Raw genomic sequence first — 20,525 nt, forward strand, 5'->3', positions numbered from 1 at the left:
CATAACCATCCCTTTGTAGTAAGTGAACTTGTGGTATAATTATACCCCACGCAATGAAGTTGCGGAGGATATAATGTTTTTGATCTGTCTGTCCGTCAGACCTGTTTCTTGTCATCGCAACTCCTCTCAAACTCTGGCTGTTGAAACATGTAAATGACTATTTTTAAAAGATATTTATTTTCAAATGGAACTTATTTGAAATCACAGAAACACATATAAAGAGAACTGTCTCTAATTGTTCACAATAAATCTTTTTAGAGGTATTCTTTGATGTTAGGAATCTCTTCTACCTGAAAAAAAGAAATTGAATTGTGTGTAAACCATAGTATGCAGTTAATTCTTAGTATAGCAAAATACATTTAAATCAAAATTAAACACAATCAGTAATCATAAATAAATTTTGAGAACAATAACACAGAGTTTAATTCTTTTTCCACTGATTTTAATATAAAACAGACTGTATATTGACTAAGTGTGTTTAATGTTTTGGTCTGATAATCATATAAATATACACTTTAAATTATCGTTGAGACAAATTTTAATAAATTTTGTTATTGGTTGCAATTCAAGTCTATTTGTTGTGTTGTTCTACTGTATAATGATTTGATTTGATTTTGTGTTTTAACGCCACTTTTAAGCACAGCATTTAGGCTATTTTGTGGCGGCCACTTTTTATTGATGAAGGAAGCCGGAGTGCCTATCACTGTATAGTGATGAGGTTTTCCTCCTAGGTTGACACTATAAAATTGAAGTCAGTTATGGGCGTTTTACACATTTTCTTTCATTTCTAATTCCCACAAGAGAAGAATATCAGTTGAGCACCTTCAATATTTCTCAAAGACAACCATGGAACTTATAGTTTTTTTAAAAGATAAGTTTTAACATGGTTCCATAAGTAATATAGACAATATTCCATCAGTTATATATACATTGTACAATGTTCCATAAGTAATATATAGATTTCTATGAGAAATTACCTACCTATTAGACATAAAGTTAATGAATATCTTCAGTATCTACAAGATAGAGCTCTGGTTTGTCGTAACCGTGCTCTTCTGGTGTAAAAACTCCTAACTCATCTAATGTTGGTCTAATTTCTTGTACTATATATGGCCAGATGGCAGTATCAGCCTTTGCTTTCTCCTACAAATACAACAATATCAAATATAATCAAAACAATTTTAACAATCTGAACATGTGCTGAATCAAATCCATACAAAAGTTATATATTCTAATGTCAAATACAAGTTATTATTACTGCATTCAATAATAATAGATGTGACAAATTATTTTAGGAATTTTAATAAAGAATCAAAGCCCCATAAAATAAAGTTAGCTAGAATTACTCTGCTATCAACACAACTAACTCCTGGCACCAGTAATTATAGAATTAAAATGGGACTGCCCATTCTAAAAAAGAAACAAACGCTTACGTTTCATGCAGCTTCTTGACTGTTTTTTTTTTTTTTTTTTATCTTTAACCTGCATTTGGAAGAGTAATTTCTAAAGAAAAAAGTACTAGTCAATAGCAAAAAACTATAAAAAAAAAAAAAGATAACAGAGAGAAACTGCAAATATATATGTTGGATTACCTGGACAGATTCTAAGTATCGTACAGCAAGGGCATAGTCATTTACTTTCCTACATGCTTGAAGTACAGCACTTATAACCTTTGGCTCTGGTACCAAATCTTCACCCTGAAAAAAAACCCAAGCAATTATTTAAAGAATGCATAGATTCAATATTCTGCTTTGAACTGGTTTTTAAACAGCACCATATAAAAATAAGATTTATGATTACCATAAGGACAACAATCAATCATAACAGTAAAAGTCATAATGTTTAGTTGTGTTTTCAATTTATTATCTTTTTTGTGTGTCTTTGTTCAACGTAAGTTGCAAACAAGATACATTAACACTAACTAGCACTATGTATTTGATGTTGGATGTGTACTGATTGATCATTTAGTTTTAGATGCATGATTTTTTTTTATTACATGTAGATGTTTATTGGCTTTGAACTTGCAGTCAGTAACTGAAAGTTCTCTCAGATCTGTACTTCGTATCTTCTTTTGGTTGGGATGTACAAGTATCTGTCATTTTGTTATTTAAATCCATCTGGCGAGATAAGCCTTTTTCAACAGATTTTTATGATTTGTTCTCATGTTGTACTGTTACACCATAGCCACTGTCCCAGGTTAGGATTAGTGTTGGGATCCTGCTAACATGTTTAACCCAGCCACATGCAGTATGTGCCTGTCCCAAGTCAGGAGCCTGTAATTCAATCATTGTCATTTGTGCTATGTTACATATTTGGTTTTTGTTTATTATTTTGAAAATAACATAGGCTGTTTATATTCTTGTTTGAATTATTTTAAATTTGTCATTTCTGGGCCTTTTAAAGCTCACTTATCTATGCGGTATGGCCATAATGGGCTTTGCTAATTGTTGAAAGCTATACTCTGACCTATAGTTGTTAATATCTGTATAATTTGGTCTCTTTTGGACAGTTGTCTCATTAACAATCATACCACATCTTCTTTTTTGTATATTTTTGATAAGAAAAGGTTAATTTACAAATGTATAAGCCTACATGTTGATGTGTAATAAAACTTCTGATCTGCCACCCAGTTATATTAGGCCTGTTTAGATAGGTTACACATGAATCATCAAATTCTTCATCAGACTGAGGAACATATGTCACATGACGTACTGTTGCTGCTGCTGAAAATAACAAAAAATATAAAATCACATTTCTGTATGATCAACTTCATAATTAAGCATGATTTGTGCACAATTTTATTTAGTAATAAGCCAGTTAAGTGCTTAGAAATGATGAATTAAGTTTCCAAAGTGCAAGCTGTAGTTAAAAGAGAGGTTGATAACAAGTCTCATTTTTTCAACATTGATTATTCATGAACTGCACCATTTAATTACATAATGTGTTTGAAAAAACAACAAAACAATGCATCACTTTCAGAGATAAATAAATAGTTTAAAATTATTTTACACCAAACTGCATAAAATTTGTTAGACAGAAAAATTCTGAGCAAAATAAATCTACAAAGGCAGACTTAATGGATATTCAGTTTGAATGGATACTACGGTCGATTACCTGGTTGATGGTTTGATTCTTGTAAATATCTAGGCAAGATAATGTATATACATTTTTGTACTTGTAAATTTGATTGCTACACTTGTACTATTTTTGTGTTATTTTGTTCAATACCTCAGATTAATCTTGGCCAAGTCTGTCCTTGGACTTGTGGTTTCTGATTAGTATATTTGCCCTTGGAATAAAGCTTATATCCTATATGTCCGCCATCACAACAGTTCCCATAAAATATGACGTCATAATAGAAAATATCTGAGGCCACAATGAAAAAGAGATTGTTGTAAAACATCAAAAGTTCAACCGGGACAGATTCTTTGGTCAAGCAGATTTCCAAATAGTGATAAGCCAGATCATAAGGTGAATTCAATACAACTTTCGATAATCCTGGCTGACCTGAGAAACTGTGCTGCTTGAACTGTTGACGTCATACAACAATCACTTTTCCATTGTGGCATCAGATATTTTGTATTATGAATTCAAGTTTCTGGAAAACAAACATAATGCCTTGCCACACGATTTGTGTTGTGTGCAAGGGTGATATTTGAAAATAAAAAAATCTGAAGCATCTTTCAACCGAATTATAGTTAACCCGTACCAATGTAAACTCGTACCAACGTCAACTCGTACCACTAAATAAAAACTCGTACCACTGCTAACTCGTACCAACTTATTTAAATGCATTTGATTGGTGTTTAATTATGAATATATACTGTTATTTTTCTCAATACCTCTTAAGTCTGTAAAATGTATATAATTTGAAAGTACAATGACCAATCTGTAGCTAATGTTCTATGTGTATTAGATATAGACAATACCTTGGCAGATTTGATTTGTTGTCTCCCTTGAATCATTCTTTTTTAAACTTCTACTGATAACCATTGGATTTAATTTTTAATCATTTAAATCAGTTACATTGAATAGATTTGGGTACTTTTCTTTTGTTTCTCAAAGGAATTTTATTCACTGAAAGAATTAATTTAGTGTGTTTTAAAAGTTGTAAATTGTTTATGACCAACATGTTAAAAGTATGATTTTTTCATACATATAATATTTTGCATAAGGTTATGATTACCGACCGAGCAATAGCCAGTAAGGTTGTTAATAACTTCTATGTATTGTTTTCAAAATATGACAACTTCTTTTAACATTTCAAGTAATGTCATGTTCATTTAATGTGTCAGATATGCATTGCTTTAATAAAGAGTAGTGACACCTTCAGAGGAAAGTAAATGATACCTAAAAAAAAACGTATTTTTGTCCAAGTTTTCATTAAAATCCAGTATAAAATTACAGTAATTCAACTATTTTTTATTAATTTTAGTAAGAAAAAACACCACAAAACATTCGTATTTTTTAATATATTTTTAATGGTACGACTTCCCAGTGGTACGACTTTACGTTGGTACGAGTTCACTTTTTTGGTACGAGTTAACATGGTACAAGTTTCCGTTGGTACGAGTTAACTTTCTTCCCTTTCAACCCACTGAGTGCACCTTGATTTGATTTGATTTCAGTGCCAGTAAACACATATATATTTCATAATTTGCAATATTCATTGACTTTGCCAAAGACATGAACATGAATACAGTTGTTGAATATTGCCTTCCCTTTTTCCCTGTTTATTGATAAATTATATATCGTAGACTAGAATAAATCTCACACACATGATAAATTTATATTAAGTTTTATAGAAGGAAAATGGTTGTATTTAAAGGCATAATTTTGAATGACTGATTGATGTGGAAATAATGCTATCTTTTTCTATAAATCACCTGTTTGTGGTTTAGCAAAGAGATTAGAGCGAACACTGGCTTGTACAGTTGTTCCAAGTCTGTTTGCTACGGTACGAAACATTTCGACCTTGGATGAAAAGAAAAATCTCTGGCGTGTTTCTAAAGTCTGAACCAACTGCGTTTTTTTATTTCCGGTGTCGAATTTCCGGGTAATTTGTTTTAGATTTTTCCGAATAAAGAATATTAAAAAAGTGAGAAAAATACCAAAGCTTTTGCAAGATGATAGAACAGAACTATTAACATGCAAAATTTATTCAAAATTATTATTGGAAATTGAATTTTCCGATGTACTTTATTTGTATTAAGCAGTTTCGACCATTTTCAGCAATTTATCTCGCCCATGAATCAGACTTTGTAATCAGTTAAATGTTTATTTCCACGGTGGCAATGTTCATTGAAAATGATTGAGTTTTGCAACAAGAAGAAAATGGCATTTGCCGTACTTTTATTAATAAGGTAGACATTGAAATACACACCGTTAACTGTCAGTCCTTCAGTACAAGCTTATATAACAGTAACTGCACCCTATATGGTCTATAGATTCCTTATAACAACAAATTATAACAGTAACTGCACCCTATATGGTATATAGATCCCTTATAACAACAAATTACAACAGTAACTGGACCCTGTATTGTCTATATAGACCTTGTAACAACAAATTACAACAGTAAAAGCACCCTGTATTGTCTATAGATTCCTTATAACAACAAATTACAACAGTAACTGTACCCTGTATGGTTACTGTATGGTCTTAGATACATGTATACTATAACAACAAATTACAACAGTAACTGTACCCTGTATGGTCTTAGATATACTATAACAACACATTACAACAGTAACTGCACCCTATATGTTCTATAGAATCCTTATAACGACAAATTACAACAGTAACTGCACCCTGTATGGTCTATAGATAAACAGTAACAACAAATTACAACTGCATCCTGTATGGTCTATATATTCCTAAAACAACAAATTACAACAGTAACTGAACCATGTGTGCTCTTAGATACACTATAACAACAAATTGCAACAGTAACTGGAGTCTGTATGGTCTATATATTACAACACTAACTACACCCTGTATTGCCTTAGATACACTATACAACAAATTACAACAGTAACTGCACCCTGTATGGTCTATATATTCCTTATAAAAACAAATTGCAACAGTAACTGGAGTCTGTATGGTCCATATAGACCTGGTAACAACACTAATTGCACCCTGTATGGCATTAGATACACTATAACAACAAATTACAACAGTAACTGCACCCTACATGTATATGATCTATAGATTGCTTATAACAACAAATTCAAGTTAACTGTCTGCACAAACTTTTTCAACTGCTAGCAAAAGACCAATATTCTGACATTTTTCTTATTGGTCCAAAGAAAAGTTTGCAAAATCTTCCTAGTCTAAATGAAATTTTACTAGTCTGGGGCATCATACTAGTGGCTAACCGTGCAGACTGTAATTGACTGCACCCTATATAAAAGTATATGGTCTAAAGATTCCTTATAACAACAAATTACAACAGTAACTACACCCTGTATGGTCTATAGATACATTATAACAACAAATTACAACAGTAAGTGAATCCCGTCTGGTGTTAAGATACCCAATAACACCAAATTACAACAGTAACTGCACCCTGTAGTGTATGGTCTATATACATGATATATACCTTGTAACAACATCTATTTTGCTATGTCTGGTTCTTTTGTGGCTAGGACTCCCTGACTATTAAACATATCTATTTGAGATCTATTCATCATATATCCAATAGTGTGAAAGGTAAATAAAGTCTCCTGAATTGGAAGAAACACTCAAAAATGTGTTGGGTTTAATCTTGTTTGTGATTTTGTGCCATATCTTAGTCGGGTTACAATGGTTACATACATATGATAGGAAAGTCAGGTTGTAAGGATGTTTGTGGCAATACGACCCAATACATGGTTTTCATAACCTGATCATTGCTGATACAAATACAAAATGTGGCCTACAAAAAAACTGAAGAAAATTATGTGTATAACTTATCTATCTCTGTTTTTCAGCTTTTCTGTGATAACATTAATAGTAAAGAGTGTGTGGGCATCAACAGACTTCCAAAAACTTAGTAAGTACAGGTGACATTATGTTCATTTACAGATAAAACATGCTGGAAAAAGCACTTAAAATAATATGCCCTTGTGCTATTTTCAACTGCCATTTTACATGTTATATAAATATCAATATCAAAGTTTTATTTTTTCCATTCTCCCTTTACAATGTTCTAATATATAGTAAAAAGATTCCTAATAATTTATAGTTCCAATTATTTAGAAGGACTACAAGTTATTTTATTCATTATTAGTGGTTGTTTTTTTTTTATTATTACTCAAAATATAAGATATTACTAGTACATACAATTAACAAATAAGAAAGAAACAACAAAATGATAAAAATTACAATTACAAATTTGCAGCATTGACCACTTTGAAAAAAAAGGCTGGGTAAAAAATTCACAGTATTTAAAAGTCACACAGATTTGTTTTTCTTTTAAAACTGTTCTTATTGTTTGATTATGCTGAACTGTGATGATTGCTGTATTTATTTTTCAGTATCCAACACAACAGCATGTAAAGATATAGATGTAGTTAATACTCAGACTATGTGTTTATACATGTAAATGTTTGATTGCTGTATTTATTTTTCAGTATCCAACACAACAGCATGTTGAGATGTAGATATAGTTAATACTCAGACTATGTATTTATACATGTAAATGTTTGATTACTGTATTTATTTTTCAGTATCCAACACAACAGCATGTAAAGATATAGATATAGTTAATACTCAGACTTGTTTTAGATGCAGTAAAAAAGAACTGGTAAGTCTAATAGAAATGATCAAATAAAAAGATATAAAAAAATAGATTGCCAATGAGACAACTCTCCATCCAAGTCAAAATTTGTAAAAGTAAACCTGGCATAATTTAACCATTATTGGTCAAAGTATGGCCTCCAACACTGAGACTTGGCTCAAACCAAACTGCCAGCTATAAAGGGCCTTAAAAATGACTACCCGGTAATGTAAAACCTTTCAAACAGGAAAACCAACAGTCTAATTCATATAAAAAAGTAAAAACGAAAAACGCTTACATGACTTATGAACTATATCAACAAACAACTACCACCGAACAACAGGTATGAAAGTTTAGAAATGTATTGTTGGTTATAGCTTTGCAATATGTTTCAGATAAACATCTTTTGCAAAACAAAATATGCCCTAAGAAATATTTTAGACAAGCTGCCATCCAGTTAACAATTGAGATGACCTCTTAATACAGCAGATATTCTACTACCCAATATAATTTAAAACATAATTTATTTTAAAAATAGAAAAACAAGCATGTGCAATCATATAGTGAAGATTTTACTGTTTGATTTCATGTAATATAGATTAGAAAGAATGATTCATTGTTTTACAAATTTACCTGTATATGAATTGCATACAGATTCAGTGTGTAGACTGAGTAATGGACACTGTTTTTTTTATATGTTACATCACAAAATAGGCATAATGCAAACTGTACTGATTTCTCCTCCTATTGTAGAGAGCAGAAGTGCCAGTATGTTCAAAAACAGGATACAAACAGACAGTTCAATGTAAAGATGGATCACAATTTTGGAGAAGGTGCATACTTGTTACAATTTTATCATTTTATCAGTTTAAAGAGGGGAATTCAAACTGAACCTATGAGAGTCCTTTTGGCCAATTAGAATTGAGTAAAACAACATGATCAAAGCCTTTTGAACAAGCACTTATATTTTAAAAAAAATCTACTTTCAATCCACTGTAATATTTAAATATAAAAGAAGAATGTGTCTAAGAAACACAAATACCCCTGCTTAAGCTTTACAGATTTCCTATTTAAAAAAGGGTCCGAAGGAGGGACAGGAAGATGGTCAAGGGTAACACTTAATGCCACCTGTTGTGTTAGCATAAAATCTGCTTTCAATCCAGTTTGGGTAAAAATCTCAATTTATATTGAGTATTAGAAATAGCTTTACTGGTCTTCACAACTGATCTCATCTCATTTTGAAATAATAAATATGCCAATAAAAATGAAATCTCAGATTTAAATTGAAACAATGGACAAAAGATTACAAATAAACTTCTTCTTGACATTGAAAATACTTTAAGTTCAAATTTATTCTCTGTCATGTTTTGTCACTATTACATATTATATATGTTAAATATTCCTTAAATGTTCTGAAACATGGACATTTAAAAAAATCATCTGTAACATTGATTGAACACAACTGATTGTATGGCTTAATAAGATTTGAAAAAATGATGAATAAAATCTGAGGTGAAAAATCAATTACATATAGGTAACAGATTCTCCTTGATTTAAAGAAATGATTGCATAATTCAATTTGATTATCTTTTTCCATCATAAGGATAGCTATACATCTGATGCAGATTAACTTCAAATATTTTATCCCAGGTTGTTTTTATTTTGGGACTATACAAAATATATGGAAGGATTACACTAATTGTGTTAATACTCCATCTTCCTCCAATACCTTAGTCAGTGGAATAATGAAATGATTTATGTACATATAAAACATAAAATATAAGCAGGCCCACTTTTAATGTAAGTGAGACCAACCAGCTTTTACATCTTCTTATTTCTTTAGCATTATACATTTGAACCTTTTACATTGTTTTATGTCTTTTACAGCTGTGAAATAACACCCGATATGGATGAGAAGAATTTCTGGATATTTTGGGCTGTTAATATAGTGATAGGACTTGTGGCTTTTGTATATGTCAGAAGAAGACAGAAAACATTGGATGGAATTCTTATGGAAAAAATTAATAAACAGTTAGCATCTGGTTTATAATAGACATGATAGATACTTGTGGTAGTTAATTGGTGGAGAAGGATTTGATATTGTTTGTCAATATAAATTAAAACACAAGTTTTTGTGACACATTATCTAGGCTTACATGAGTTTTGCTGTTGGATGCAGTATTGAGTAGTCAGATAAATAATTGTGAGGGTAGTTTTCATCTTCAGATGTTGTTCACAAGTTTATCTTGAGAATTATTCAGAATTTGCTAATAAGAACAATTTGCATTATTTTATACATGTTAAATATTACTGCTTTTGAATATTTATTATCCTGTTCTGATTCATTGTTGGTAAACATGTATACTGCCTTACTTCTGGCAGTCCACCAATGTGTCCATCTGTTTCAGAAATGTTTTGTCACATTTTTCTCAGGAACCATAACTCCTTCCATAATTTTGGTATTAAGCTTCATGCTAGCAGGCTATAGAGTGTGATGTATTTTCACATTTATTGTTGTAGACACTCAGTTTATCAAATTCTTATATTGGGTAAAGAAAATAAAAAGTGAACTTATCGCATCAAGAAGATGAGTGGTTTGAAAGTATTCTCTTAATAAAACATTTTATAGATATTTTTCTGAATCTTTATGGTCGTTATAAATGTATGGCTTGGAAGAATTTGTAATGTTTTTTAAATAAATCTCATATTATGACATGATTTAGAACTGGAACATATTTGTGAATTCATTATCAATGTTAACATTTCATATGTATTTTTTTTTGGCTTCTATCACAAATCATCATCATGATCATGTTATTTATTATTAAAATGTCCTTGAATTGTTGCACATTTAATTTAAATAAAATACTCTTCATTTTGTCCGTGTTTTATTTTGTTGTACAAATACCATGTATAGCCTAAATGTTGTGCCATGCAAAATTGTATATGCACAACACTTCGACAAAATTAAGATGTGCCTGCTTTGTTAACTGTAAGAAGAGTCTGACAACACACTATGTAACCTATATAGATATAAGAAGATGTGGTATGAGTGCCAATGAGACAACTCTCCATCCAAGTCACAATTTATAAAAGTAAATCATTATAGGTCGAAGTACGGTCTTCAACACGGAGCCTTGGCTCACACAAAACAGCAAGCTATAAAGAGCACCAACAATTACTGGTGAAAAACCATTCAAACGGGAAAACCAACAGTCTAATCTATATAAAAAATGTGAAATGAGAAACACTTATGAACCATAAATGACAACTACTGAACATCAGATTCCTGACAGGGTTTAAACGTTTAATGGTACCAAACTTTCACCCTTATCTGAAACAATAGTGTAACACTACAACATAGAAAGACTCAATAAAATATCAATTGAAATGACTGAACTCAATTTAAAGATATATTTACACAAGTGATCATACACTGAACTAATAAATTTGATCTATATATAATACAATGTAAAAATACCAAATGAATAAAATGAGGAATAAATTGATTTAGAAAGCTTCCCCATAAATTGATTATTGGGTTCAGCATTTGTTAATCCAAGACAAATAAGGAGTACTGTCGATTGCACAAATTCAGTACATGTACAATTTAAAACTGTTCTACAAACTAGAGGCTCTTAAGAGCCTGTGTCGCTCACCTTGGTCTATGTGCATATAAAACAAAGAACCCAGATGGATTGATGACAAAATTGTGTTTTGGTGATGGTGATATGTTTGTAGATCTTACTTTACTGAACATTCTTGCTTCTTACAATTATCTCTATTTATAATAACCTTGGCCAATTAGTTACAGAGGAAAATTTAAAATTTACAAAAATTTACAAAATTTACAAAAATTTACAAAATTATTAAAAATTGTCTAAAAAGGGCAATAACTCCTAAAGGGGTCAACTGACCTTTTTGGTCATGTTGACTTATTTGTGTATCTTACTTTGCTGAACATTATTGCTGTTTACAGTTTATCTCTATCTATAATAATATTCAAGATAATAACCAAAAACAGCAAACTTTCCTAAAAAATTACCAATTCAGGGGCAGCTACCCAACAACCGGCTGTCAGATTCATCTGCAAATTTCAGTGCAGATAGATCTTGACTTACAAAACAATTTAACCCCCATGTCTGAATTGTTCTTAATGCTTTGGTTTCAGAGTTATAAGCCAAAATCTACATTTTAACCCCATGTTCTATTTTTAGCCATGGCGGCTATCTTGGTTGGTTGGCCGGGTCACACTACACATTTTTTTAAACTAGATACCTCAATGATGATTTTGGCCAAGTATGGTTAAATTTGACCCTGTAGTTTTAGAGGAGAAGATTTTTGTAAAAGATTACAAAATTTATGAAAATTGGTAAAAAATGACTAAAAGGGCAATAACTCCTGAAGGGGTCAACTGACCATTTTAGTGATGTTAACTTATTTGTAGATCTTACTTTGCTGAACATTATTGCTGTTTACAGTTTATCTCTATCTATAATAATATTCAAGATAATAGCCAACTAAATGCTCTAAAGAGCCTATGTCGCTCACCTTGGTCTATGTGAATATTAAACAAAGGAAGCAGATGGATTCATGACAAAATTGTGTTTTGGTGATGGTGATGTGTTTGTACATCTTACTTTACTAAACAGTCTTGCTGCTTACAATTATCTCTATCTATAATGAACTTGGCCCAGTAGTTACAGTGGAAAATGTTATGAAAATTGTTAAAAATTGACTATAAAGGACAATAACTCCTCAGGGGGTCAATTAACCATTTCGGTCATGTTGACTTATTTGTAAATCTTACTTTGCTGAACATTATTGCTGTTTACAGTTTATCTCTATCTATATTAATATTCAAAATAATAAAACAGCAAAATTTCCTTAAAATTACCGATTCAGGGGCAGCAACCCAACAACGGGTTGTCCGATTCATCTGAAAATTTCAGGGCAGATAGATTTTGACCTGATGAACAATTTTACCCCGCCAGATTAGCTCTAAATGCTTTGGTTTTTGAGTTATAAGCCAAAAACTGCATTTTACCCCTTTGTTCTATTTTTAGCCGTGGTGGCCATCTTGATTTGATGACCGGGTCACCGGACACATTTTTTAAACTAAATACCCCAAAGATGATTGTGGCCAAGTTTGGATTAATTTGGTCCAGTAGTTTCAGAGGAGAAGATTTTGTAAAAGATAACTAAGATTTTCGAAAAATGGTTAAAAATTGACTAAAAAGGGCAATAACTCCTAAAGGGGTCAACTAACCATTTCAGTCAAGTTGACTTATTTGTAAATTTTACTTTGCTGAACATTATTGCTGCGTACACTGTTTAAATCTATCTATGATAATATTCAAGATAATAACCAAAAACAGCAAAATTTCCTTAAAATTACCAATTCAGGGGCAAAAACCCAACAACAGGTTGTCCGATTCATCTGAAAATTTCAGGGCAGATAGATCTTGACCTGAAAAACAATTTTACACCATGTCAGATTTGCTTTAAATGCTTTGGTTTTTGAGTTATAAGCCAAAGAAAGCATTTTACCCCTATGTTCATTTTTTACCATGGCGGCCATCTTGGTTGGTTGGCCGGGTCACCGAACACATTTTTAAAACTAGATACCTCAATAATGATTGTGGCCAAGTTAAAATTGGCCCAGTAGTTTCAGAGGAGAAGATTTTTGTAAAAGTTAACGACGACGTACGACGGACGCAAAGTGATGGGAAAAGCTCACTTGGCCCTGCGGGCCAGGTGATCTAAAAAAGGTGTTATGTCTTGTACACTGTAAAAGGAGTTCAATAGATAAATCTGTATCCTTAGGGGGAAATTTCCATAAAAATGTACACAAGTTTAACAACTAATTAACTTTGGGGGAAAATAAAAGAAGAGCAAACATGCATATATCTAGGCCTACATATGATCACATAGCACACCTAATCTGCAAAATAAAAAAAAAGGTTCTACCTTGCTAACAATGGAAGTTCAATGGATAAACTAGACATCATATAGACAGATGAGTGGGTGGAAAGACAGGACCAATTTAGGTTAATAATTAATTTGCCTTGCAAAGAAAATTAAAATTATTATGCCCTGAATTTTCTTTGCAAAGCATAAACAATCAAATTTATATAAATCCCCCCCTCTGAGTTAATCACTCAAAACTATTTCTATATATTTGAGCAATAGGAAGAACTGATGGTTTAAGTCCCTACTTTAAATGTTCATCTGTTTCAAACATTTCAAGTTATGACAGTAATTATTTTCCTATTGGTGACTAGGAACACTCTCAGACGTGACAATGTATATACATTCCCGAACTAGATTTAGACACCTTACATACTAGTAATAGTAATTCCAGAAACATAACCATGCATTGTCTTGAAATGTGATATGTATTTCTTGAAGGCTTAGAAACTGGTAGAATGTGAGGCTTTGCAGATAATTTTTTGTATCCCTCAAATAAAATGTATATTTAAAGACAAAAATGTTTGGTTATTCTATTTATACAGCTGTAACTCGTACAACTGTTTCCAAATGATATTTATGGTAAAAAAAACTTTGCTTTTGAAAAGCTGTGTTATACAGTATATATTAAATATTCTCATAGTTGTGTTTTTATGCATTCGTTATCTGTATGATACACTACAAATACTCTCATAATTTTGTGAAAACTACAAATAAACTCTTGTGGTTGATCCAACCTAGTGCAATTGCTTATAATTTCCATATTAGTATTTGAATTTATATCAATTTTGCCGAGAGCTTTTCATTTTCTTTTGTGGTTGTGGTAAATGATTATGAAAATCAAATGGTTTTAGCATAACTAAGCATAAAAAACGAACTCCCTAGGCAAATTAAAAGAGGAGAAATCCATCATAAAAACTGACAAAATAAAACCTTATCAATCAATGGAACAATTGAAAAAGAACTACCATTTTATTGAATTGTTTCAGGATTATGGCAGTTGTTTATAGTTCTATTATATAGACTGAGGTCTACCTGAGTTTGACTGAGGTCTACCTACGGATATCGCAATTGTTATTTGAGTTGCAAAGATGTTAGTAGGTTATTTTTAATTATGCTTCTACTGAATGTTGCATACAAAAGTATCTAATTGTTTTACATTGTCATATCGGGGCCTTTTATAGCTGACTATGCGGTATGGGCTTTGCTTATTGTTGAAGGCCATACGGTGACCTATAGTTGTTAATGTGTGTCATTTTGGTCTCTTGTGAACAGTTGTCTCATTGGCAATCATACAACATCTTCTTTTTTATATTCAATGACATCATAATTATTTGGAGCAATTTGCCACAGTTTTTAGAAAGGTTCCAACTTTGGGCAATATAATAAACCTCGTAAAGTGAGATAACGGATTTGAAATATCCTTATCCATCTTCAATTTAATATAATTTGATAGATGATAAAATTGAGAATGGAAATGGGAAACTGTGTCAAAGAGACAACAACCCTACCATAGAGCATACATCGTCCGAAGGCCACCAATGGGTCTTCAATGCAGCGAGAAACCCCCGCACCCGGAGGAGTCCTTCACCTGGCCCCTAAACAAATATGTATACTGTAGTTCAGTGATAATGGACGTTATACTAACTCCAAGTTATACACAATAAATCAACATTAAAAATCATGCAAGATTAACAAAGGCCAGAGGCTCCTGACTTGGAACAGGCGCAAAAAATGTGGCGTGGTTAAACATGTTTTTTAAAATCTCAACCCTCCCCCTATACCTCTAGCCAATGTAGAAAAAACAACACACAGCAATACGCACAGAAAATCGCATTTTAAGAGAAGTCCGTGTCCGATGTAATAATAGGTAACCGTGAAAGAAACTAAACAAAATGACAATAATACATAAATTAACAAAGGACTACAAGCAGTTACTACTGTCTGGTTTAATAGAGGTCTGGAGCTGGCCTGTCAGTCTGGAGCTGGCGTGTCAGACTGACAGGCCAGCTCCAGACCGCAATTAAACCAGAGACATAATTGTATTATATATCTCTGATTAAACTGATTGAAAGACTATGTCTTCATTATATGAAAATCAAGCATAATCCCTCCTGTTTGTTAGGGGTTTAGCAGTGGCGGATCCAGGGGGGGGTCCTGGGGTTGGAAACCCCTCTTTTTTTTGGACGATCAATGCATCTGAATGGGAGCATATAGTTGGACCCCCCTTTTACTCTGGGTTGGGACCCCCCTTTTTAAAATGGCTGGATCCGCCACTTAATTTAGTATTATACCATCATAAAATATATGAGAACAACATAACCCGTGTCATGCCAACAACTGGTTTTAGAATAAATGTGGTTATTTCCGTTGCAAAGACCCTATAAGTGAATCAATATTATACAACAGTATCGTAACTATATCCCTCTCGATATCCCTTCTTAATAAGTCTATTTAAAGGTTTTGTTTGCTTTTGAGGTGATTCTGGGAACAGTAATACATATGTTCATGGGTGAATACTGACATTTTCGTGCTTTATAAAGAATATTACCATAAAAGATTGGATGTGAAATACCTGAACGTATAAGATGTCTGCATGTTGAGTTATATTACGAATGATGTCCTTGTACCGATGATAACATTTAGTAAATGTTTTGACTAGTTCGTGAAATCGAAAACCCTGATGAAATAATTTTTTAGTAATACATACATTTCTCTCGCTAAAATCTAATATATTGTTACATACACGAGAGAATCGTACACGTTGAGATATTTAAACACCGCCCATGCATAAGATGGTGACAAGGAAAAGTCTCCGTCTAAAAATGGATAATTAACGATAGGCAATGAAAAATCATCTCTCTTATCATATTTTTTTGTAAAATTATAACTCATAACAATACAAAAAACAGGTCCGCAAAAAGTGGTGCACAGTTAGTCCCCTCTAGAATTCCGATAACTTGACGACATACGGAATCTCCAAAGCGAACAAAAATGTTATCTAGTAAACATTCACGGGCAGATTAAGTATCAAAGCATGTCCAATTGACATAGTTCTTTTGTTTGATGCTACTAAAAAATGTCCTAAAAGAGTTTGAACATACATTTGTATTCGCATTCTGACTCTTTAAACGCTCATTTAATTAGGTGTGTGATTTTTTTCTGAATAAGACTTAATAAGAATATGATGTAAAGTGGTATATAGGGTAGAAAAATCAAAACTTTGAACAGTCAAAATCACCTATATATGCATGAGGGTCTGGATGGGGGGGTCTGTTATTCTGTAAACATTTAATTTTTACCCCTTTTTTCTCTAATCTTCAAAAAATAAGTCTATTCTTTAAAAGTGATTTTTACGCATTATTCTCTAATTTTTTCCCAAGTTTTCTTTTATCTTTAAAAAAAAAAGTAAAAAACATTCTTTTAAATGAATGAGAACGGTGATTTCCAAACAACAGCAAGGTTTTCATTTGTTTCTCAACAATGACTTGTATATGTGTATTGTTCTGCATGATTTAAGTGCTAGTTCCTTGAAGTAACAAGTCCAAGTTCTCATCAGTTCTTTCCAGTGATTTTGACTACATATAAAAAAGAAGATGTGGTGTAATTGCCAATGAGACAACTCTTTAAAAGAGACCAAATGACACAGAAATTAACAACTATAGGTCACTGTACGGCATTCAACAATGAGCGAAGCCAATACTGCATGGTCAGCTATAAAAGGCTCCCAAATGGCAAATGTAAAACAATTCAAACTAGAAAACTAACAATACAGTTTCATTGTGCCTTTTTTGAGTTAACATATATGAACAATTATACAACAATAAAATGTCCTTACACGTCTCTTACAAGTCTAATCTCACAGTGGCCCTTATAACACGACCTGACCTACTGATATTTATTAGCATACTGTCATAGAGGAGACATGGAATCAGTCTATTATTTCAGGAGCATGCGAAAATGTGAACACGTAATTTTCGGCGCTTGGTAATTATGCAGTGCCGGCCCTGGTTTAACTAGAGAGGACGATATGCAAGATATGTTCGGACGGGCAATAATGATCCATACAGTAATTAAATGAACTTGAGAGATTCGCGTTGTCAATGTTATGGAGGTTTATTTGTCACTAACACAAAAGGTGGAAAAAGGGGGGCATGCAAATGCAGTTTATCGAGTATCTCAAAGTGATTACCATTTATTTTACTCGGAGAACCTACTAAAAGTGGTCTCTCCAAATCCCACTGACTTTGGGTTTGTATATGTAGTTTGTATTTGTTTTGGTGTCTAGTCTGTATAATTTGCGTTCATAAGAACCCACACCTATGGAGGCTGCGTGTTCTTTGATGCCAGCAAAGTCTATTAATAAAATTAAGGGTACTAATTTTCTTGCACCAGATGCGCATTTCGACAATACATGTCTCTTCAGTGATGCTCGTGGCCAAAATATTTAAAATCCAAAGCTTATGTAAAAGATGAAGAGCTATAATCCAAAAGGTCCAAAAAGTATAGCCAAATCCGTGAAAGGAATCAGAGCTTTGCATGAGGGAGATACATTCCTCAATTTATAATAATTTCTCATATTGTGTAACAGCAAATTTTTATAACACAAAAAAATCCGTATTTTCATGCCAGTACCGAAGTACTGGCTACTGGGCTGGTGATACCCTCGGGGACTAATAGTCCACCAGCAGAGGCATCGACCCAGTGGTAGTAATAAAATTAACGGTACTAATTTTCTTGCACCAGATGCGCATTTCGACAATACATGTCTCTTCAGTGATGCTCGTGGCCAAAATATTTAAAATCCAAAGCTTATGTAAAAGATGAAGAGCTATAATCCAAAAGGTCCAAAAAGTATAGCCAAATCCGTGAAAGGAATCAGAGCTTTGCATGAGGGATGATTATTAAATGTTGTTTAAATCCATTCAAAATGGTGTGCTTCTTGAAACATATTGGTATTCTAGTGCGGAATCTCTCCTTCACAGATTTTTCATTTGAATAAAAGCTAAACACACATGGAACAACAGAATTTTCATCAAATTCGTCTGCTATGACCTCTGACATCTTTAAAGATAGACGATAACATTCGAAATAACCAGAGTAGAAGTATGAACCGAAAAGATCCGAAATCCGAGTAGAAGTATCGTAAACCAGTTCACATTGACCAGCTGCATTGACTGAATCCTAGTCTGTTATCACGAAACCAAAAAAGGTTTACCAAGTTTGTTTTCACTTAAAATTATATTTTTACAATGATAATTTTAATAATTTTCTTTAAATTTTAAGAAGGGAAAATTCTGTAAACACTTAATTTTTAGCGTTTTCTTTTATTAATTATTCAATATTCATTATATTTTTAGACCACGCATTTCTCTAATCTTTATTTTTTTTGCCCGTTATTCTCTAATCTTCATTTTTTAAGGGCATTATTCTCTAATCATTTAACCCCATCCAAACCCTCATGCATGCAATTTATCAAGTACCGGTTCCAACGAGTTTTTGACACTCCAAAAGTAATTAATTTCACTCTTTTCAAAGACCTTATTAGAACAATTTATTATCTAGTTTTTGATTGTACAAAGTGTACTAGTAAGTAGAAAAGACAATTTAGTAGTGGAACAATGGCTTGAAGACGAAATAAATCTATATTTGTAAGGTGTTTCAGTTGTGTAGCTTCGGAAGTCAGTACATAGTTGGGACAGAGACATATTATGTGTATATATGTCTCTGGTTGGGACTTTCATTGTATTTGGGTCTGCTTGTAAAGAAGTAGCTAAAAGTTTATGTTTGTTACAGATGTCGTTTTCGGAAATGTAGTCAGTTGGAATGTTGATGAATTCGGGTCTCCTTTTACAGAACCTCAATGTCAAATTTACGTCAAATAATAATGATATTATTAGCAGAGAATTTACCAGTGAAAGAAATTCTCTCAAAAGCAACTATTTATCATATATTTTCTGGAAGACCAGTTTGATTTGTCACCTTTAAAAAGTTATTACCTTTCTAAAAGTTATGCAATTATGAAATACATAGCCCCACAGGACGCAATCACGACTGGACACAATTACGAACGATTTCCAATGTTTGCCCTCTGAGATCATATTTATTTATATTTATCAATAAATGTTTTTATAAATAAAAACCCTATTAAAATTCCCTTGTTTTCATGATAATACAATTTATGTGCACTTGGTGAATGTTGATGACGATGACAAAATCATTCTGAAAATATTATAAGAACGGCAATCTGGCCTGCAAGTTATATGAAAAATAAATAAAGGTAAGTGCATATTGCCTTCTATTGTTAATATATAGAAAGAAAAATATCTCCTGATTCTGTTCATATGCGTGATGCCTTTTATCTTGCCCTAGTAATCCCACAATTGACGTTTTTTAGACTCTTGTGACCATATTTATGGTCAAAAGAAAATATGCTAATTTAATTAATGTGCAGAGAACTCCGAAAGAAATGTTGACCTATATAAAAAAAAAATCATAGATGAATGATAAGTACACCACCGAAATGGATAAACTTGAATTTAGTGCTCCTTTAAACATGTTAAAAGAGGAACTTACATAAAAAAAAAAAAACAGAAATCTTTCCTTTACACATGACAGACATTTCTTCTGCAACCACTGCTGAAGTAATTGAAGTAAAAAACAAACTTGTGCATCTTATTTTCCTATGAAAATGTGTTTGAGATAAAGATTAATGTATGCTTTATCAATCTAGACTGTTGTCATTGATTTATTCTGCAAGATATATCAATATAGTGCTGTTCGGAATTGTGTCCAT

The 20,525-nt window shown here is 32.2% G+C and overlaps 2 protein-coding genes across 3 annotated transcripts; one reads left to right on the forward strand and one right to left on the reverse strand.

Annotated features, from left to right (window-relative positions):
- Positions 1 to 157: 157 nt before the first annotated feature.
- On the reverse strand, positions 158 to 5,041 carry LOC139521230 (cytochrome c oxidase subunit 5A, mitochondrial-like). Of its 2 annotated transcripts, none has more exons than XM_071314684.1 (5): positions 4,887 to 5,041; positions 2,593 to 2,723; positions 1,593 to 1,697; positions 978 to 1,143; positions 158 to 286 (listed from the first exon to the last, which is right to left on the reverse strand). In XM_071314684.1, the coding sequence occupies exons 1-4, from the start codon at positions 4,966 to 4,968 to the stop codon at positions 997 to 999; spliced, it is 465 nt and encodes a 154-aa protein (XP_071170785.1). In that variant the 5' UTR covers positions 4,969 to 5,041; the 3' UTR covers positions 158 to 286; positions 978 to 996. The 2 variants fall into 2 exon arrangements, with proteins under 2 accessions (XP_071170785.1, XP_071170787.1); XM_071314686.1 differs by having other exon boundaries at positions 2,593 to 2,720; positions 4,887 to 5,033.
- A 190-nt stretch (positions 5,042 to 5,231) lies between these two features.
- LOC139521231 (protein JTB-like) lies at positions 5,232 to 10,639 on the forward strand. Its single transcript, XM_071314687.1, has 5 exons — positions 5,232 to 5,363; positions 6,972 to 7,033; positions 7,710 to 7,786; positions 8,513 to 8,592; positions 9,647 to 10,639. Exons 1-5 carry the CDS (start codon positions 5,308 to 5,310, stop codon positions 9,807 to 9,809), a joined length of 438 nt encoding a protein of 145 aa, XP_071170788.1. The 5' UTR covers positions 5,232 to 5,307; the 3' UTR covers positions 9,810 to 10,639.
- The last annotated feature ends 9,886 nt before the right edge of the window (positions 10,640 to 20,525 follow it).

The sequence above is a fragment of the Mytilus edulis genome, chromosome 4, assembly GCF_963676685.1.
Source record: "Mytilus edulis chromosome 4, xbMytEdul2.2, whole genome shotgun sequence".
NCBI classification, from domain to species: domain Eukaryota; kingdom Metazoa; phylum Mollusca; class Bivalvia; order Mytilida; family Mytilidae; genus Mytilus; species Mytilus edulis.

Bases quoted from the DNA above. Each gene is read 5' to 3' on its own strand.
- LOC139521230 (XM_071314684.1), bottom strand. From the start codon at position 4,968: ATGTTTCGTACCGTAGCAAACAGACTTGGAACAACTGTACAAGCCAGT. The intron at 2,724-4,886 runs GTGATTTATAGA...TGTTATTTTCAG, and splicing joins CTTTGCTAAACCACAAACAG to CAGCAGCAACAGTACGTCAT. The intron at 1,698-2,592 runs GTAGGCTTATAC...GTTTTTTTTCAG, and splicing joins GTTTTATTACACATCAACAT to GGTGAAGATTTGGTACCAGA.
- LOC139521231 (XM_071314687.1), top strand. From the start codon at position 5,308: ATGATTGAGTTTTGCAACAAGAAGAAAATGGCATTTGCCGTACTTTTA. The intron at 5,364-6,971 runs GTAGACATTGAA...TCTGTTTTTCAG, and splicing joins GCCGTACTTTTATTAATAAG to CTTTTCTGTGATAACATTAA. The intron at 8,593-9,646 runs GTGCATACTTGT...TGTCTTTTACAG, and splicing joins GGATCACAATTTTGGAGAAG to CTGTGAAATAACACCCGATA.